Source organism: Oncorhynchus clarkii, chromosome 17 (assembly GCF_045791955.1).
Source record: "Oncorhynchus clarkii lewisi isolate Uvic-CL-2024 chromosome 17, UVic_Ocla_1.0, whole genome shotgun sequence".
Taxonomy (NCBI): domain Eukaryota; kingdom Metazoa; phylum Chordata; class Actinopteri; order Salmoniformes; family Salmonidae; genus Oncorhynchus; species Oncorhynchus clarkii.
Genome location: NC_092163.1, coordinates 57,527,840 through 57,545,870, shown reverse-complemented (window position 1 = coordinate 57,545,870; position 18,031 = coordinate 57,527,840). Strand labels below are relative to the sequence as shown.

The 18,031-nt window shown below is 41.5% G+C and overlaps 1 protein-coding gene across 3 annotated transcripts in view; it reads right to left on the bottom strand.

Annotated features, from left to right (window-relative positions):
- Positions 1-5,913: 5,913 nt before the first annotated feature.
- The window catches only part of LOC139371163 (immunoglobulin superfamily member 21-like), a 283,840-nt gene continuing 271,722 nt past the window's right edge, over positions 5,914-18,031 (bottom strand). For 2 of the 3 annotated variants that reach the window (XM_071111291.1, XM_071111293.1), the window contains 4 exons: positions 13,529-13,635; positions 11,019-11,211; positions 8,537-8,575; positions 5,914-7,254 (listed from right to left, as the gene is read on the bottom strand). In XM_071111291.1, the coding sequence (XP_070967392.1) occupies positions 7,172-7,254; positions 8,537-8,575; positions 11,019-11,211; positions 13,529-13,635 (422 nt within the window). In that variant the 3' untranslated portion in view covers positions 5,914-7,171. The remainder of the gene's footprint in view (positions 7,255-8,536; positions 8,576-11,018; positions 11,212-13,528; positions 13,636-18,031) is intronic. The other variant, XM_071111292.1, reaches the window with a different exon arrangement.

The window sequence follows — 18,031 nt, the reverse complement described above, 5'->3', positions numbered from 1 at the left end:
GACTAAACGGAGGAGTTGCCAAGGTGAACAACCTTTTTGTCTGGGTATTTCTTTTCAGTGCATCTTAGCCAATGGTAGCTGGTAACCTGCAGGCTGTAGAGGTCTGATGACTGTGTCTGTTCTCTCTCTTCTCTCTGGACAACTTGTAAACTGATACCAACACTATTTGCATCTCTCGCTGCTGGGGCGGGGCAGCGGTCACATTCCACCTGCAACAGGTGATCATGTTTGCTCTGGCCTTCACTATGTCGTAGAGAACAGTCATACTTAGATAGTTCCAGTGTACATATTTACATTTGTTGTCTCATCACAAGATGAGTTTATCATGTTGTTTACTGAGTGGTTTAACTAAGTGTTTGAACAATTTGGAAACTATATCACCACAAGTTTAAACACAGATTCAGACTATAGTGCTGTTGAGTCTAACGTTTACATGACTGTATTTGTAGGAGTGGCCTGGATCATATGTCTCTATTTCAGACCTATGTCAACAAGAAAATAATGATCCAGTTCAAACACATGGCAGGCTGCTGTCTGCTGAAGACGTGGTTTGACTAAGGCGTGGGAAAGGCTGATTGGTCACATTTAAGGACATCATGACCAGGATACAGTTGTTTGCACAGACAAAACTAAAGATGACATGTATTTCACTATACAACACACTATACAACACATTGGTTTTGGCTCAGCTACAACAGGAAAAGAGGCCAGGGATCATGTTCTTATAGAAATGAACTATACATTTAAGCACAGACTTCTAAAAACAATGACTGGGTAAGTGCATTTCTATCACACACTGTTATGAACACGTACTGTAAGACAGAGCCTCAATGCCAAAAAGGAATGTTGACTGTATGAATCTGACAATATCATCCATATTTATAGACTGCGTTGACATACAATACATACATCTCTGTCACGCCTGAGTCCTGTCACTCAGTCAAAGCAGTTAAGCTGTCAAATTGTAATTTGTGTTGCCGATAACGACACGCTTGACCGAGGCCAGGGTCATAACAAAGAGCTGGGCCGGCAGCGATGCGATGATCTCAGGGAGGTGTGTCCTGCAGGGAGCCATTTGACCGGTGTCCTCTGTGACATAGACACTATTTGGCCATCTGATAGCATAGACTCCAGATGCCCATAAAGGGATCTGGATTCAGCCGGCGTGGTTAGTCGTGAATAATTCACTGGTGTCACACAAAGGCAGCTCATTCTCCTCACTGCCTCCACCATCTCAGGTGTACCATTCAGGAGCACTGCAGAACAAAATGATTGCCAGCATGTGCAGTGTTGTATGGAGACACTTTCACCTCTTCTCCTCCTGTGAAATGATATTGTGATAAGATATGGACAGGAAATGGGAAATGTAAACAGTTTAAACAGCCATAACTATTTAAGGTGAACCATATAACCGTAAGGGTTCTTTTTGGAGGATAGGTGGAGTGTGTAATAGATTAAGATAAGGTAGGGTGAGGGGAAAGTGAACTCGATAGCTATACATGACTATCAGAGGGCGTAATTACCATAAGGCCATTCTGATTACAAGTTTAGCACTGACGTGTGAAAAGATAAAGCAATTGATGTGTATATGTGTATTTTGTTATGTACTTGTGAAAAAGATATTTTGCATACATTACAAGCATGATTACATATATTTCCTCTGTTGGCCATCAGATATGCATGCCCTACAAATATCCGGAACACGACACAAACACAATAGAGCCAGGATGTGTGCTTTTATTTGGTCCACTATCTCTTTTATCATAGATGAGCCTTCAATGAACATCGACATACAGTGCCTTCTGAAATTATTCAGCCCCTTCCCTTTTTCCACATTTTGTTATGTTACAGCCTTATCCTAAAAATGGATGAAATAAAAAAAAATCTTTATCAATCTACCCACTATACCCCATAATGACAAAGCAGAAACAGGTTTTTAGACATTTTTGAAAATGTATTAAAAAAACATATTATTTACATAAGTATTCAGACCCTTTGCTATGAGACTTGAAATTGAGCTCAGGTGCATCCTGTCTCCATTAATCATCCTTGAGATGTTTCTACAACTTGATTGGAGTCCACCTGTGGTAAATGCAATTGATTGGACATGATTTGAAATAGCACACACCTGTCTATATAAGGTCCAACAGTTTACACTGCATGTCAGAGCAAAAACCAAGGGTACCAAAACATTGCTGCAGCAAGAAAACAGTGATTCTTGGAACCACCAAAACTCTTTCTAGAGCTGCCCTGCAAAACAGAGCTATCGGGGGAGAAGGGCCTTGGTCAAGGAGGTGACCAAGAACCTGATGGTCACTCTAACAAAGCTCCAGAGTTCCTCTGTGGAAATGGGAAAACCTTCCAGAAGGACAACCATCTCTCAGACCTTTATGGTAGAGTGGCCACTCCTCAGCCACTCCTCAGTAAAAGGCACAACAGCCTGCTTGGAGTTTGCCAAAAGGCACTCTCAGACCATGAGAAACAAGATTATTTGGTCTGATGAAACCAAGATTGAACACTTTGACCTGAATGCCAAGTGTGACACTTGGTCTGAAGGAAACCTGGCACCATCCCTACGGTGAAGCATGGTGGTGGCAGCATCATACTGTGGGGATGTTTTTCAGTGGCAGGGACTGGGAGACTAGTCAAGATCGAGAGAATGATGAACGAAGCAAACTACAGAGAGATCCTTGATGAAAACCTGCTCCAGAGCACCCAGGACCTCTGACCGGGGAAAAGGTTCACCTTCCAACAGGACAACGACCCTAAACACACAGCCAAGACAACGCAGGAGTGGCTTCGGGACAAGTTTCTGAATGTCCTTTAGTGGCCCAGCCAGAGCAAAGACTTGAACCCGATCTAACATCTCTGGAGAGACCTGAAAATAGCTGTGTAGTGACGCTCCCCATGCAACCTGACATAGCTTGAGAGGATCTGCAGAGAAGAATGGGAGGAACTCCCCAAAAACAGGTATGCCAAGCTTGTAGCATCATACCCAAGAAGACTCGAGGCTGTAATTGTTGCCAAAGGTGCTTCAACAAAGTACCGAGTAAAGGGTTTTGGATACCTATGTAAATGTGGTATTTACATTTTGTTTATTTTATTACATTTGCAAACATTTCTAAAAACCTGTTTTTGCTTTGTCATTATTGGATATTGTGTGTACGTTAATGGGTGAAAACCCCCCCGATTTAATCAATTTTAGAATAAGGCTGTAACGTAACAAAATGTGGAAAAGGTCAAGGGGTCTGAATACATTCCGAATGCACTGTACATATGTACTTTTTGTAAGTTAGAGACTGGATACATCGTTTCCTCGGGTGGACTCTAAAAAACATGATCAGGAAAACAAATTAGTATATCCTGAACTCACAGACTTTATCATTTTGTAAACAAAGTAATGATGTGCATGTTATATAGGCAGCAAAATTATAGACAATATACACATTTCCTAATGCATTCATCATAGCTTTTGGAGCTGTTTTCTAAAAAAAGAACAAGAAAAGTATGACGTGCCTCTTGAATCCAAATACACAATACTGAAAAGATAGTTACAATTTATCATTCATATCCTCCCCTCATACTGTTCCCTAGCTACTCAGCACTCATCTCTAAAACAATTGAATGTGCATTGTACTCAAGGGCGGACTGGGACAAGAATTGGTCTCTGGCATTTTATCCACACAAGCCCTCATATCTGTGCTCTCTGCCAATTTTATTGAGCGAAAAAAAATGAATAAAAAGATCTGGAAGTGTTTTTTGTTGTTGTAGTTGTGTTTCATTTTTTAAGGTTACAAACACATTTTATTGTCTTAACCAATACTAGTGACTAAATGACAGCTTAAGTTTGAAATTCTTGGTAGTCTTGGATGCTAGCCAGGGAGAAGTTACAAGAGAGAGGGGTGGTGCGGAAGTAACATTGGTAAGGCTAAGCTGGAATAGTCATTGAACATTTTGAAAAAACATCTCTTACTACATTCCTATTAAAGTGAGATGAGAACATTATGGTTAATTATTATGTGATCCATTTTAGTCTGATTAATATTATAAGGCAAAATATTGTGGTTGGAAAATTGCATTGTGACTCATGGTTCATTTTCTTAAGTATCAAACCTATAACCTTATTTATTGAATCAACACGATCCAACATGAAATGATGGATTATAGTACATTTGTTGAAAGTAATGAGCATTACAAATAATAAACATGCACTTCTCGCCTGCCGTTACTTCCATCCCAAGCCTGTGTTTCTTCAGCCCCACCGGTAGGTACAAAAGTAAATTTGCGATAGTTCAGTTTTCGACTTATTTCGTTTCAACTCAATTAACCTAGAAATGAAATGACACTTTCTAAAGGTAGAGGACATATATACGTTTGTCATAAAATATGGTGGCCCTAGCTCTATCAATTTCTGAGTAAATAGGAAATATTTTTTTTTTTACTTCTGTCCCGGTTCTCTGTGCTGAAACATAACATTGGGCATTACAGTATAGTGTTTCTCAACCATACCTACAGAAATCTGATACCATCCTCGCTTCGACAGGAAAAAAAGGGACATAACTTCCAAAGCTGTGTTTTTGTTATAGAATCAGATCCCATTTTTCTCTCTAGTGCATGGGGGAGAGGAGAGTGGCTCGCTCATCACAGCAGCAGGCCCCAGCAAAACAAGCACAGCGGCAGAGCAGACACTTTCATTACAGGAATCATGAGAATAATTAACTTTACTGTTTGACCAAATTATGGTTTTAGCCGCCCAAAAAATAGGAAGTTCTGAGTGAGGTGAAAATGTAGAATTTGCTCTTTCTAAATTTATAGGCACCCTTATATTTTTATATGATCCATGATCTTGCCTGTCTTAACTGATGACAGAGTTGGAGCATCTCTTTGCTGACGTCACGTTTGACTTTAAATGTTGCGTGACCTCAGCTTAGCCTATCACAAAACCGGGGCCGGCCATTGCCAACTGATCAGTCAAAGGCTCATTATAGATGAGTATAACAGAGAAATTGCGCAAACATCTTAAAAATAAATCTTAACAGACCCATGGGCCTGCCAGCCGTGTCACTTTTTATTGTTTTATTTATATATATAAAATATTTATGTGTGTAAATTTCAACCAGAACACCCATTTGCCAGAATTGCCAGATGGCCAATCCGCCCCTGATTGTAATTTAGCAAGGTGAGACGGCCCCATCCTCATAAGGATGGCTCTATCCGTTCTATTAAGCCCTAAAAGTCTCCCCTCTTACCTCTCTGCTGGTTTAAGCCTCAATCCTTTAATACACGGTGTATCTAGAATAGTTTCAATTGCAATTCTCCAGAATTTCTGACGCAGGATTCTTTTGCAGTAAGCAAACCCCTCACAGTGTGACAGTGGAGCGTAGACAAACATACAGAGCAGTAGAAAGGGGTTAATGGCAATGTCAGAATGCTGTATATTCCAACCTAATTATTTCCAGAAACTGGAGTCTTTCAGACAAGGCCAAGACAGATTTGAAAAGTTGTGAAGGGCAGCTAAATCGTGTGTTAATCGCCAGCTTTAGTATAGATATTCTGTAAAGAAAAGATGGCCCAAGGGATGTTCTGGAGGTAAAAACGTCTGGAAGGATCATCAAATATCCCAGCCAAATTCATCCATATACACTTAACCATGACCTCAAAGTAGAGTAACTAACGGTTACTGTAACCGTTACCGTATACATTAGATTCCTCATTATTCTGGGATGGGATTATTAATTAACGGTTTTGTATGTATATTGACATCCTGTTATCCAAGATGTGATTAAGTAGGCCTTTAGAAGTAAGAATGAATTAAGTAGGTTTATCTATCTTCCATGGTAAAGACAATAAGGTAGTTTACTGCATGTCATTTTAAACACAGTTAGGTTGTAGAAGTAAAGTCAAACCAAATGATTTGATAATCTCTCCATTTTAATACAGGTGATATGAAACAAATGCAACAACCCTGTTTACACTCTGCGTCGGGTGAGCATCTTCCTGGAATGGTGGATAACATGACCCTACTAGTAGATGTCAGGGGGAAGAGTTACATATTGTACACAACGCAGGTCACTTAAGATAGTATGCAACAAGTAAATAACTGGATTACAGGCCAGTGACAATGAGATGTTGAGCACTGCAACACACGAAAAGGAGAAATAATTGTCAAACGTCACATGCACCACAACCCCGAACGGCGGACATAATGTAAGATACTGTACTTGCATTGTTTTTCTATCCTCATTTAAAGACGATTCTGTCCTGACAGCCTATAGGATTATCTCTTGAAACAGCAAGAAAGGATGAGAAAATACAAACAAAGGCTGTGAGCTGCTGCAAACCCTCACAACTCTTCATCAACCATTCCTAACCTGAATCCATAAAACCTCTGATTATCTTCAATATTTACGCGGATGTACACAAAATACACTCAAAAAGAAGATTATCCATGTTCTCTTTGCGTTTAGTCCTATTGCACATTCCAAGCCATCCGAAAAAAACAACAACCGATTAGCAATAAAAAACAATGTTCTCATTGAGTATTTAGTTGCCAGTTGTTCATCTGTAGTTTAAAGATTGGGTACAGCACAGCCCAGTGAATGGAACAATTGGGTGGGGTCAATGTGGTGGGCCTGCCAACACCGGTCGGTTCATGTCTCTCTCCACAGTCAACTCCTGCAATGTTTGAACATATCAAAACAAACCCAAATGCTTTTTACCCCCTTTTTTAGCAACTGATTTTTATTGATCAACAGGCAGAGGTGGGACAATAAACAAAAAAGAAGGTGTGGGGAAGGGGTATACTGGAGGTGGTTATTCTCATGTTCAGTACGTTATGCTGTTTTCTTTATATTATAATCTTGGTTATTATTTCATTACAAAAACAGAGTGGAGGGCCATCGGGTGGTGGCACTGGTTCCTGAAAGACTGACGCATGGAGGGCCTGTTTGATGACTGGAAAAGGCTTGTAGGACTGTGTGAGTGGTGTGGGTGTGTGTTGGAGGGGCTTGGGATATGTTTGTGTGTGTGTGTGTGTGTGTGTGTGTGTGTGTGTGTGTGTGTGTGTGTGTGTGTGTGTGTGTGTGTGTGTGTGTGTGTGTGTGTGTGTGTGTGTGTGTGTATGTGTGTGTGTGTTGTGTATGTGTGCATTGAGTGTGCTGGCTGGAAGGTTTCACGTCAGTTCCACAGTCACTGTGAGGACCAGGGCCAGCACCATCCATATAGGTCCAAGCACATCCATGCGAGGGGTTCCATCTGCAAGGGCCAGAGGAAGACATAGTCAGATCACTATTTATAATATCCAATCACTAGACACACACAAACTAAACTAAATCTAAATAATTAAGACAAAGCAGACTTGAATTTCAATTAAAACATTGATATTTGTTTTCACCCTCTATGCCATAATGTTAAACTAAATGAAACCAAATCATGTACTGACAGAGCAGATTTGGTCCGATGTTATCCCCTGGTAACGACTTTCAATACAAGGACAATTGGCAATTCTGTCTCTTTGCTTTTATGGCAGCTTAACCCATTCTCCACTAAAATGATATTGCTGCTAGAACTACACTTGAAATAGCCTCATGTTCTCCAGTTGTTTAAGTAGGATTGCAATAAAAACAACTACTATGGCCACTGCCTTCACTCCTTCCCTTGTGTCTCTATCCCTCAGTTAATTTCCATTATCATCAATATTCTAAAACATTTGTTAGGACAGCCAGAGCATTGAAGCTCTGACAGAGATGGAAGAGGAGCTTGGTTTGTTGCTCTGCTGTAGCCCCTGTTCTGACTGACTGATAGGGTGATCTTCCCACACACTCAGGGGGAGGAGTGGGCCGATCAGCCACTGAGCGTTCAGACATGTGTGCAGCGACCTCTCGGGCCATGTTCTACACCGATTTGACTTGCATGCGAGTCATGTCTGTGCCTCGCACTGCCTCGCACCGCGATCGGTGGCTTCCACGTTGACCTGATTCTGTCCTTGCTGTGGCACACCTGCCCCTGTGCTTGCCGGATCATTTGCATATTCAAATATACATCCGTAAGATACGGCAAGCAGAGCAGCAGAAAGAGAACGAGACTGAGAGAGAGCCCTCATATACCTATGGGCTTCCTCTGATAATCCCCTATCTTTACATATGATAATCTGAGGTGCTGCAAATGAGGCCTCACACTGGGTATGATACAACTCTAATCTCACAGTTCTCACAAAGTGATAAAAGTGGATAGTGACTGAAACATGATTGTATCTGAACATAGTGGGGAGAGATTTCTGGTTAATCTGTTCCCTTGTGTTGATGATAGAATGATAGACATGTCGTCAGTTTGCTTATACATCAAACGCTAACCAAGAAGTAGCTAGAAGTCCTTTGTTACTGTGCCATTTTGGATACAAATTGCATGCTTGTCATTGCAGATGTCTTCAACTACATCTTGAGAAATGTGTGAGAAGCAAACAAACAGGAGAAATGCTTTTTAAAAGACAACAATAGAAACCTTCTCTGTCAATCGTCTTCATAGCTGCCATACTTACTGTTAGGATTCTGAGTGTTTTTCATCATGGCCGGATTTTCTGTTGAGAGACATGAAGGGGAAACAGAGAGAGAGGGAGAGAGAGACCAAGAGCAAGAGAGAGCAAGAGATAGAGAGAGAGACCGAGAGAGAGAGAGAGAGAGAGAGAGAGAGAGAGAGAGAGAGAGAGTGAGAGAGAGAGAGAGAGAGAGAGAGAGAGAGAAATAGGCTAAATAAGTGTGATGAGGAGAAAATAAAGAGCTGTTCCTAAAGCTCATGTAAAATAACATCCCCCTGGTGAGTCTGTATTAATAGAGCTGTGAACATTGGGTACTCTGACAGAACAAGCCAGAGCAGCAGTTAGAACAGTGGTCCGACAAGAAGGCAACAGCAGAGCTCCTATTCTAACAAACTCCCCAAACTGCTGGTTTTTCAGCATCCACATGTGATTTCCCCACTCAGTCCACAAAGACAGAGAGAAATCAGTGGGTTTGTGACAGCCCGCCTCTTCACTGCTGAGTCACTTCAGTGTAATCACCGAGGGTATTTTATCTAAGGTGCTTGGAGATGTTCATCATTAAGATATGAGTACTGCTTTCTGCCAGTGGAGAGTCTCAATAGCATCCCATCCTTATACTCTATTATACCTGATGATGTATAATGAACAGTTAGCCAAGTGAGCAGAGCTCCAAATATCCACCCTGCCCCTGGAGAGAAAAGTGTCTCATTTCAAGGCCACAGGGGATGGTGCCAAGGTCACTCAATCACCATTTAGCTCCCCTAAGTATGAGTGGAAGCCATCTAGGATATAGACATAGACAGATAGCCTACACTCCACACATAGCCGATGACAACTGATCGGGCATCCGGGTGTTAAATAAGCATTAGTGCTCTTTCTACCAAAACGCTCCCCAAGGTAACACCTTCCCAAAGTGGCAGTTTCCCTAGAAGGAGGCTCTTTGAGCCCTTCCAACAATTTGTACATTTCTGACATTTTCTAAATCGTGCTCACGGAAGGATGTCAAGGTGGGGATTTATAAATCATGGACAGATCGTTTCTTAGTTACATTATAGCAATGTAAGCAGATTACCATGTCCTGTGAATATGTCAACCCTGGACACTAGCCCTTGAACATATGAACGCATTTAGACTACAATTTACACTGGGTGTACCAAACATTAGGAAGACATGCCTAATATTGACTTGCACCCCCTTTGACCCCAGAACAGTCTCTACAAGGTATCGAACGCGTTCCACAGGGATACTGGCCCATGTTGACTCCAATGCTTCTCACAGTTGTGTCAAATTGTCTGGATGTTCTTTGGGTGGTGGACCATTCTTGATACACACGGGAAACTGATGAGTGTGAAAAATTCAGCAGCGTTGCAATTCTTTACACACTCAAACTGCTGAGCCTGTCACCTACTATCATACCCTGTTCAAAGGCACTTAAATCTTTTGTCTTGCCAATTCACCCTCTGAATGGCACACACAATGTGTCAATATTCTCAAGGCTTAAACGTCTTTCTTTAACCTGTCTCCTCCCCTTCATCTACACTGATTGAAGTGGACTTAACAAGTGACACCAATAAGGAATAATAGCTTTAAACTGGATTCCCCTGGTCAGTCTATCTCGTATGAAGAGCAGGTGTTCTTAATGTTTTGTACATTCAGTGTATATCAGTTCCATCTCTTGCACAGCAGTTATCTCTAAAATGAGAGTAGAGAATATATAATACATAGGAGAAGTCATTCATCCTCGGAGCAGAATATTTGCTTAAAGTAGAGCAGCTATGATTGACAGGCCTCTGATCAGTTTTAATTCCAAAGGGCTCAAGGGTAAACACATCCAGGGCAGCAGGACATACAGTACAAGAGTAATAGTCAGCAAGCAGTCCAACTCCCACATCAACTAAAGCAAACTGGGACTGCGATAAATAGCACATCATGAAAAGACTGATCTAGCTTGCACGTGGTGGGTCGTTGAACAAAGAGGTGGGATGACACTGTCAACAAAAAATATAATTTATTATATTATGGGCCTCTCATGTGATTAGTAGCAGTCAGTGTTGGAGAAAATGGGTACAATACACGCTGCTTGTGGGATTCTAATGGCTGTTGGATTTTTACTCACCCAGATGAGAGGCATTACTCACTTATGTAAATCAGCCTTTGTTGGAGAGGCATTGTTGAGTCATTTAGTGATACAATCACTTATTAATCATGCACTTAGTTTGCATAGATAATTCATATCTAAAAATGGCCACAAATCTCTTCTTTTTTTTTTTTTTTTACATAAATGCGATGCTTAACACTTTACAGTATGTGGATGAATAATATTAACCGTTGAAACACAAATTGAATGGTGTTTGAAATTTGAATAAAGATATTCATTTGAATAGTGGGAATAAAATATCCCATGAATAAGAATCAGTGTTAAGTTTTAGATTTTCTGCAATGCTCTCTAGGATTAGAGAATATGGTGATGAGTTTGGACACGTACCAAAGACGATGAGGCGAGTGTGCGTGTCCGTGGAGCCCAGGGGATTCTGGGCCGTGCAGCGGTACATGGAGCCGTTGAGTTCGGCTGGCACTCTCTCCAAAATCAGCTCCTTCCCATCCCACTCGGCACTCCCGTCCAGCAGACGGCCCCCGACCCGGGTCCAGGTGAAGAGGGGCTCAGGGAACACCTCATTCTATCACCAGACCACCGCAGTGTGTGTGAGGAAGGGAGGGAGGGACAAGAGGGGAAAAATAGATAAGTCCCAGCCAAGAGATTAAGAACAAAGGCTACATGAATAATACACGCTCTATTTCCCCCAAAACGCAATGGTGAGTTAACAGCATGCATTAATAATCAACACTACATTTACAAAATGTTTCTCATTCTCATGCCTCTTCAGAGAGTTCCCCACACAGTTTTAAAATATTTCCCTTTTCAAAAGGGTTGTCATGGTTATTAAGAGGGCTATTCTCCCTCAGAGAATAAGCCTTCCTGCTGTCCTCCTCTGGATGTATTTTCTGCCATCTGCTGGAAACAGACATGTTATTAGAATCAAGTCAGCTGGAGAACACGTCAGCAGGGGAGGAGAGGGCGTTAAGTAGAGAGAGTGGTATGAGGGGTTGTGGTGCTCAAAGGTTATTCAAAGGGAACAACACATCATCAGGAATGATGATCACTCCACACATGGTCAAAGAAGAACTGGCTAGGGAACTCTACTGTTTCATCTAGTCTGCACTGCAGGACTGAGGGACAAATATTTTGCCGTCAATCATCTTGGGTGAAAGGGGACAAAGAGATTGACAAACGGTTGACATCTATTCCTGAAGAAAAGTGTGATGCAACAGAATGAAATTCCATTAAGATAAACTAACTGTTAGTGATAATCTGACTAGATTTTCTTTTAGCAATTAGAAATGTGACACCCCAGCCCTTTTAAAGAATCTACGACGACTTGACTCTTGCCACCTTGTGTGACCCATAGAAATGCTTTAATGAACTTAATATCTGCCTTGACGAGCTGGTTTGTCATCGTTCTGACTAAGCTGGTGTGATTTGTGACACCTTTCAAAAACGACTGTGCTGATAAGAGTTATTGAACCTCCGAATTCACATGATGACAGAAGTGAAAAGTGAAAAGTTGATCCGGGATAGTCTCATGGCATAAGGTCACACCAAGATAAAAAAAAACATTGAAAGGTCAGAGTGAGACCTTCCTGTCACATATCCCCAACGGCCTTAGAGAAACCAAATTAAAAAGACCAGCCCCAATGAAAGAGTCAGTGCCTTTCTCATCTTCATGTGTATTAACACAGATTGGGGACTAAGCATATCAATGGAAAGAAAGGCAAAACCCCACACTTTGTGATTATGCATTATTCTGATACTATAAACCGTAGGGGATACTGATATCTTTTTTTTATCACACTATGAGAAGCCAAAAGAGGTAAAACATTTAGCATTAAATCTTATCTACTGGTGAAACCACAGAGCCTTGGTCCAGTGAAGGATAAGGGAGATTTTCTTTGGGATCTGTTTCCGAAGGGCCCAATTGGCTGTACGTCCCAGTCAAGCCTGTTTATAGTGACCATTCTTAACACTATTCAAAGGACAACTTCAAATACCATGAGATCAGTGGGTGGAGATACTCACATACATCTGCCCAGGTTTCAGCCTGCTGCACTACACTAAACTTAAAGGCACCGGATCAGTGCCATGATTAGATCCTCTTCAATTCAAAAGTAGCAAACCAGAACAAAACAATGACAAACAGACACCTTATGAAAACAAACAGTGCTATCATGTCCAGAAATTCATGAAGCAGTGAATGAACAGTAACAAAGGCGATTGGTGTGCTGGTTCATTAGCATGGCCTATCAGGATGAACCTTATCCTCTCTACCTGCGCCACCACTGTGTCATCCCTATCCCTGTCACTGAGATGGGGATCAGCTAAATACCATTCACACTGCAGGAAAGATTGTCTTTTTTTGACAGAGGATGATAGTATAAAAAAACAACAACTCCTAACTGGAATGCTCTAGCAGGAACAAACCCTCACTCTGCTCTGCTGAGGAAACCTCTAACAGCTTGACATGGATGCCTGTTGGCTTAAGGAGATAGACTTAAGAAAACAACAGAACATCAGGGAATTGGAGGTATCCATAAACAAACAGATTTGAAAAGGGTTATTCATTTTTCATTGAAATAGTTTCATGCCTTGAGGCATAGACAGTATGCAACAGTGAAACAGAAATGTGAAAAGATAAGAATATTCCCCCCAAAAATTCAAACCAGTCACATTTTCCAATAGTGCACTTTTTCCACATTTTTTTCCACAGAACAAGAAACAGTATGCTAGCCTTAGACCGAGAAGACATATGGTATATCCCTCACCCTGTAAGAATGGTCACTATATCAGAAAACTCGTCAGGCTTAACTGCATATCTCCCCTGTCCCCTCCTATCCCAAACTGACATGGCTCTCCGGTTTCATAAACCCCCATGCACTTACCCCAGGAACCCCAGCGCCTACCTGGAATCCTTGCACAGTGATGCGCACTGTGTCCCCTACCTTTGCCCTGGTGGGGGTCATCAAAAGCTTGGGGCCCTTAGGAGCCGCTGGGAGGGAGAGAGAGAGAGAGAGAGAGAGAGAGAGAGAGAGAGAGAGAGAAAGAAAGAAAGAAAGAAAGAAAGAAAGAAAGAAAGAAAGAAAGAAAGAAAGAAAGAAAGAAAGAAAGAAAGAAAGAAAGAAAGAAAAAAAGGAGATCAAAAAAGCAGTGTCATCCCAGTGGCATGTCAAGTAAATCCAGGAGGCACCTTTTTATTTTGGAGAGGGGTAGAGAGGGAGAGAGAGGCGAATACAATTTCCTGTCAATTAAGGTCATGGTGCGAGAGGCTAGGGACCTCCATGTCCTTTCATCAACAGCTAGGACAATGGTGGATTTATTTCCCCTTGGAGAGAGGGGACTAAATTGGATAGATAGTCATTACTGGAGGAGAATCGGAGCTCCCCAGGAGGAGTGTGGAGGCAGCGAGATAAGGAACACTCAAAGAACCTTGTCTTGGTACAGACAGGAGTCCTCAGATGATATCCATTATGTTCCTACTGAAACAATGGACGTTTCAGGGGAGGGGAAATGGAAGCTTCCATATTCTTCACTTTCAGAGGGGCCTTTGGATTGTGTATGGAGCAGAGATTGAATGAAGACATTGAGTGATTTGCAAATTATTTAAGATTTAGTGTCATCTGTTAATCTACTGTATGTAACCTTGTTGATATACTGTACAGCACTGTAGCAGGAGGACAGAGAGTCATTTTGTGGTGATGTGGCCATCATCGTGGGTTAAATGAGATCTGTATGAACTGGTTCTGCATTGTTTGAGTTTATTAACAATTTCCCTCTGATAACCATATAGAACGCTGTGATCCCAAATGTTAGACAATGAACCAAATACAAGTGATGAGATTTGGTTGGTCAGAGATGCACGCACAAGTGTAGTTATTCAGGAACCTTACAATAATTCAAATTCACACTTTTCAATATAAATCAAGTGCTTGTTTCAATTGATGAGTGAAACAAAAATTAAAATTAAAATATATAAATGACGTCAATTTCACCCATAAATCAAGTCATAAAGTGTTGGCCGAACCGAATGAAGCATCTCTTTTCTTGGGAAGTTACTGAATCATACCCTGCATCTGCCTAATGGAATAAGAGTTCCTCTGTCACATTTGAAATGGGGATTGGAAATATGCATTGCACACATATATCAAGTCAGGGGACCCTTTTAGATAACAGGATCTCCATCCTTATCTTTCTGTTGCTCTCTTCCAGAGACATGAATCAGATGGAGGCATCACCATGTAGAGCACGGAGTGGGGAGACAGACGCAAGACTAGCGATACACATGAGAGATTAAGAGCTTGTCAACACAATGACAACAGTGACTCACTACAGTTACTACGTTGAAATGAAATGGGGGAATGAATCTTGGGCTAGCTAAATGTGTAAGAATAATATATCTGAAGGAACTGGGCAGAACTATAGTCGAGCACCTCTATTGTGTTAGGCCTAAAGTAGCCGTAACAATCATCGCCCCAAAAATGAAAGATATGACATTGAACCAAGCTTACCATACACATCAAAATAACAGTATTTTGCTGGAAGTGATCTCAAGTCCATGATGAAGATGTCACTTTGCCAGTTATCATGGGAGTGTGATTGCCACGCTGCTTGCTTCCCACCTCCCACTTTCCGTCTGAAGGGTATTTTCAGTATTGGTTTCATGGCGTCACAGTGCTTGCTGGCACCGCCAAGAGGATGATGGCTGATTTCTGGGATCCACTCCAACAACGACAGTTGGTGTCCCACGTCATCACTTTTGATTAGGACAGCATGCAATGTGACTGACATACTGCGGCACCCAGGAGGGCCTCATAAGGAAATAAGTCCTGGACTCCCAAGACGTCGGCCAGCAACCCAACCTCCTCACTTTACAGCATGGAACTGTTAGCACTGTGGGATGGGTCAGTGCACACACAGTGCCCTCAGTAAACAACAGCGTTCGCTGCATCAGGTGAGCTTTGTGATCCAGCCAAACATCAGCAGGCCTGGCCTCTGACTATACAGATTTGGATGACTGCAGAGAACTCTAAAATAGACAGAGAACCTGCAGTATTGGCTGGTTGAGTGGTTTGACTGTGTGGTAGAGAGAGCGAAGACAGAACCAACAATTTAAAAGGGATGACTGTAGGATCATTGGGTCATCATCAATCCAACACTGTATAATTCAATGCACACATCCAGCCTGGATTGGACTTCATACAACAGCAAGATGAAAGTGGGATAAATATGGAGATGAGACGCAGGTGAACATAGAGACACACACACGCAAAGATGCAAGCATGCACACACACACACACACACACCGCACAGCCCAACACACAGAGCATCTGCTCTCTGATTATCAGTCTGGCGAGGAAATGACTGGTGTATGCAGCCGTGGATCATTTCTCAGCACTGTATATGAAATTATAATTCCTCCAGTCTTTTCATGCTGATAAATAATAGACCATGCAAATAAAAAGAGTACTTTTAATTATTCAGATGTGCTGAGATCATAAATTCTGGAATGGAGAGGCCCAGGTGAGAAACCCACAGAGGTGTTGCTCATTCTGAGAGGTTCCCAAGACCTCAGCCCAAATCCATTTGTAAGGCGAGCACGGAGCAGCTTGTGAATATTCATGGAATGTAATACAACATTGGTCGGTTGTCAGATTGTCGCTCTGTCTCATGTGGCAATATTAAATCAGTGAAATATTTATTACTTATGGGCAGTGCAAAGACTGACCAAATACACCTTGGAAGGCAAGTGTAAGGGAGTGGGTGACACATCCCAGGAGCAATTAGCTGGCTTTAACTGTATAATCAGAAGACCGAGTTCTGCCCAATCTGAGGGATGGATTTAAAATGTGTCCCATTTTAGATGATCACATTCTACCAGGATATAAGGATATAAGAAATAATGTTTTGAAGTGGTGACATACATTTGCTACCTCAACACCTGTACTGTCTATTGTTGCATAGCCTACCCCAAGAGCTCTCACTCATACCACTCCAGTTTGAATCTGCTCCAAGTAGGTTTATGAATGCTATGAATTTCAAGTGTACTCCAATTAAAATCAACTAATGCACATTTTCTGTTCTCTATTCTCAGGGTGTTGAGGAGGAATATCTGGAGAAGCACTTTCCATCTCTTTAAATAACAAAGCTACTGATAATTGAATGGCTTGAATTGCAGCATAGGAAAAGCCTTGTGAACATGTGAAAGGCATTGACAGTTAGCAAGGCTTTCTCTGGGCCTAAATCCCTCTGGGCCGAGTATTTTTTACCATCAACATGTAACAATGGTAAAGAGGAGGCTGTTTCAATCAACACTCCAGCTATTTGTCTTGAGAAGACAGATAATACAGGTGCAGGATCTTAATTTGAACCAGTTTGCTACAGAAGAAAAATAATCCTGTAGAAACAGGACAGTTGAATTAATTGATTATAATTAATGGATATTTTTGTAGGGGTTGACATTTTTCTTAAGGGAAAATAAAGTCTGGAAATTACAAACTTCAGAAGCCTTTTTAAACATCAAATACACTACAAGTTTTTAAATTAAGGCATTGCAGGAAAGTTATCCTGCAACAGGGTGATCAAATTATGATCCTACATCAGTAGCTCCTTATTAATCTTTTCATGATAATGTTATAATTCCTATGTGTTATATTCCTGCTTGGCATTGGAGCGTTAATATATGAGAGTAAAAATATAAACAGGTTAAACATTTATTATTTGCACTATGCAGGCTCTTAAGCATTAAGCTGTCTCTTTCCCTGGCACATAGCCACTTGTCAGCCATGGTTGGTAAATCCTTTATAGACCCTAAACACTGGTCCTTCCATGTTGGTTGAGTATTTTTCTCGCTCCGCAGTTGTTGTTGCTCTAACAACAGAAACATTATGAAAAGCTAAAGGGCGAGCAACGAGTGCCGCCCCCATGTCTATCAATACAACACAGTGAGAAAGGGACACTAGCAGGAGGAGAAGGAATTTTAAGCCTTGAGACATGGATTGTGTATGTGTGCCATTCAGAGGGTGAATTGACAAGATAAAAAATGTAAGTGCCTTTGAATATGGTAGCAAGCGCCAGGCTCACCGGTTTCAGTAAAGAAGTGCAACGCTGCTGGGTTTTTCACGCTCAACAGTTTCCCGTGTGTATCAAGAATGGTCCACCACCCAAAGAACATCCAGACAATTTAACACAACTGTGGGAAGCTTTGGAGTCAACATTGGCCAGCATCCCTGTGGAACGCTTTTGACACCTTGTAGAGTCCATGCCTCGACGAATTGAGACTATTCTGAGGGCAAAAGGGGAGGGGGCAACTCAATATTAGGAAGGTGTTCCTAATGTTTGGTATACTCAGTGTATATTTCTTCACTTTGATTATTTGTAGAATCAACTAC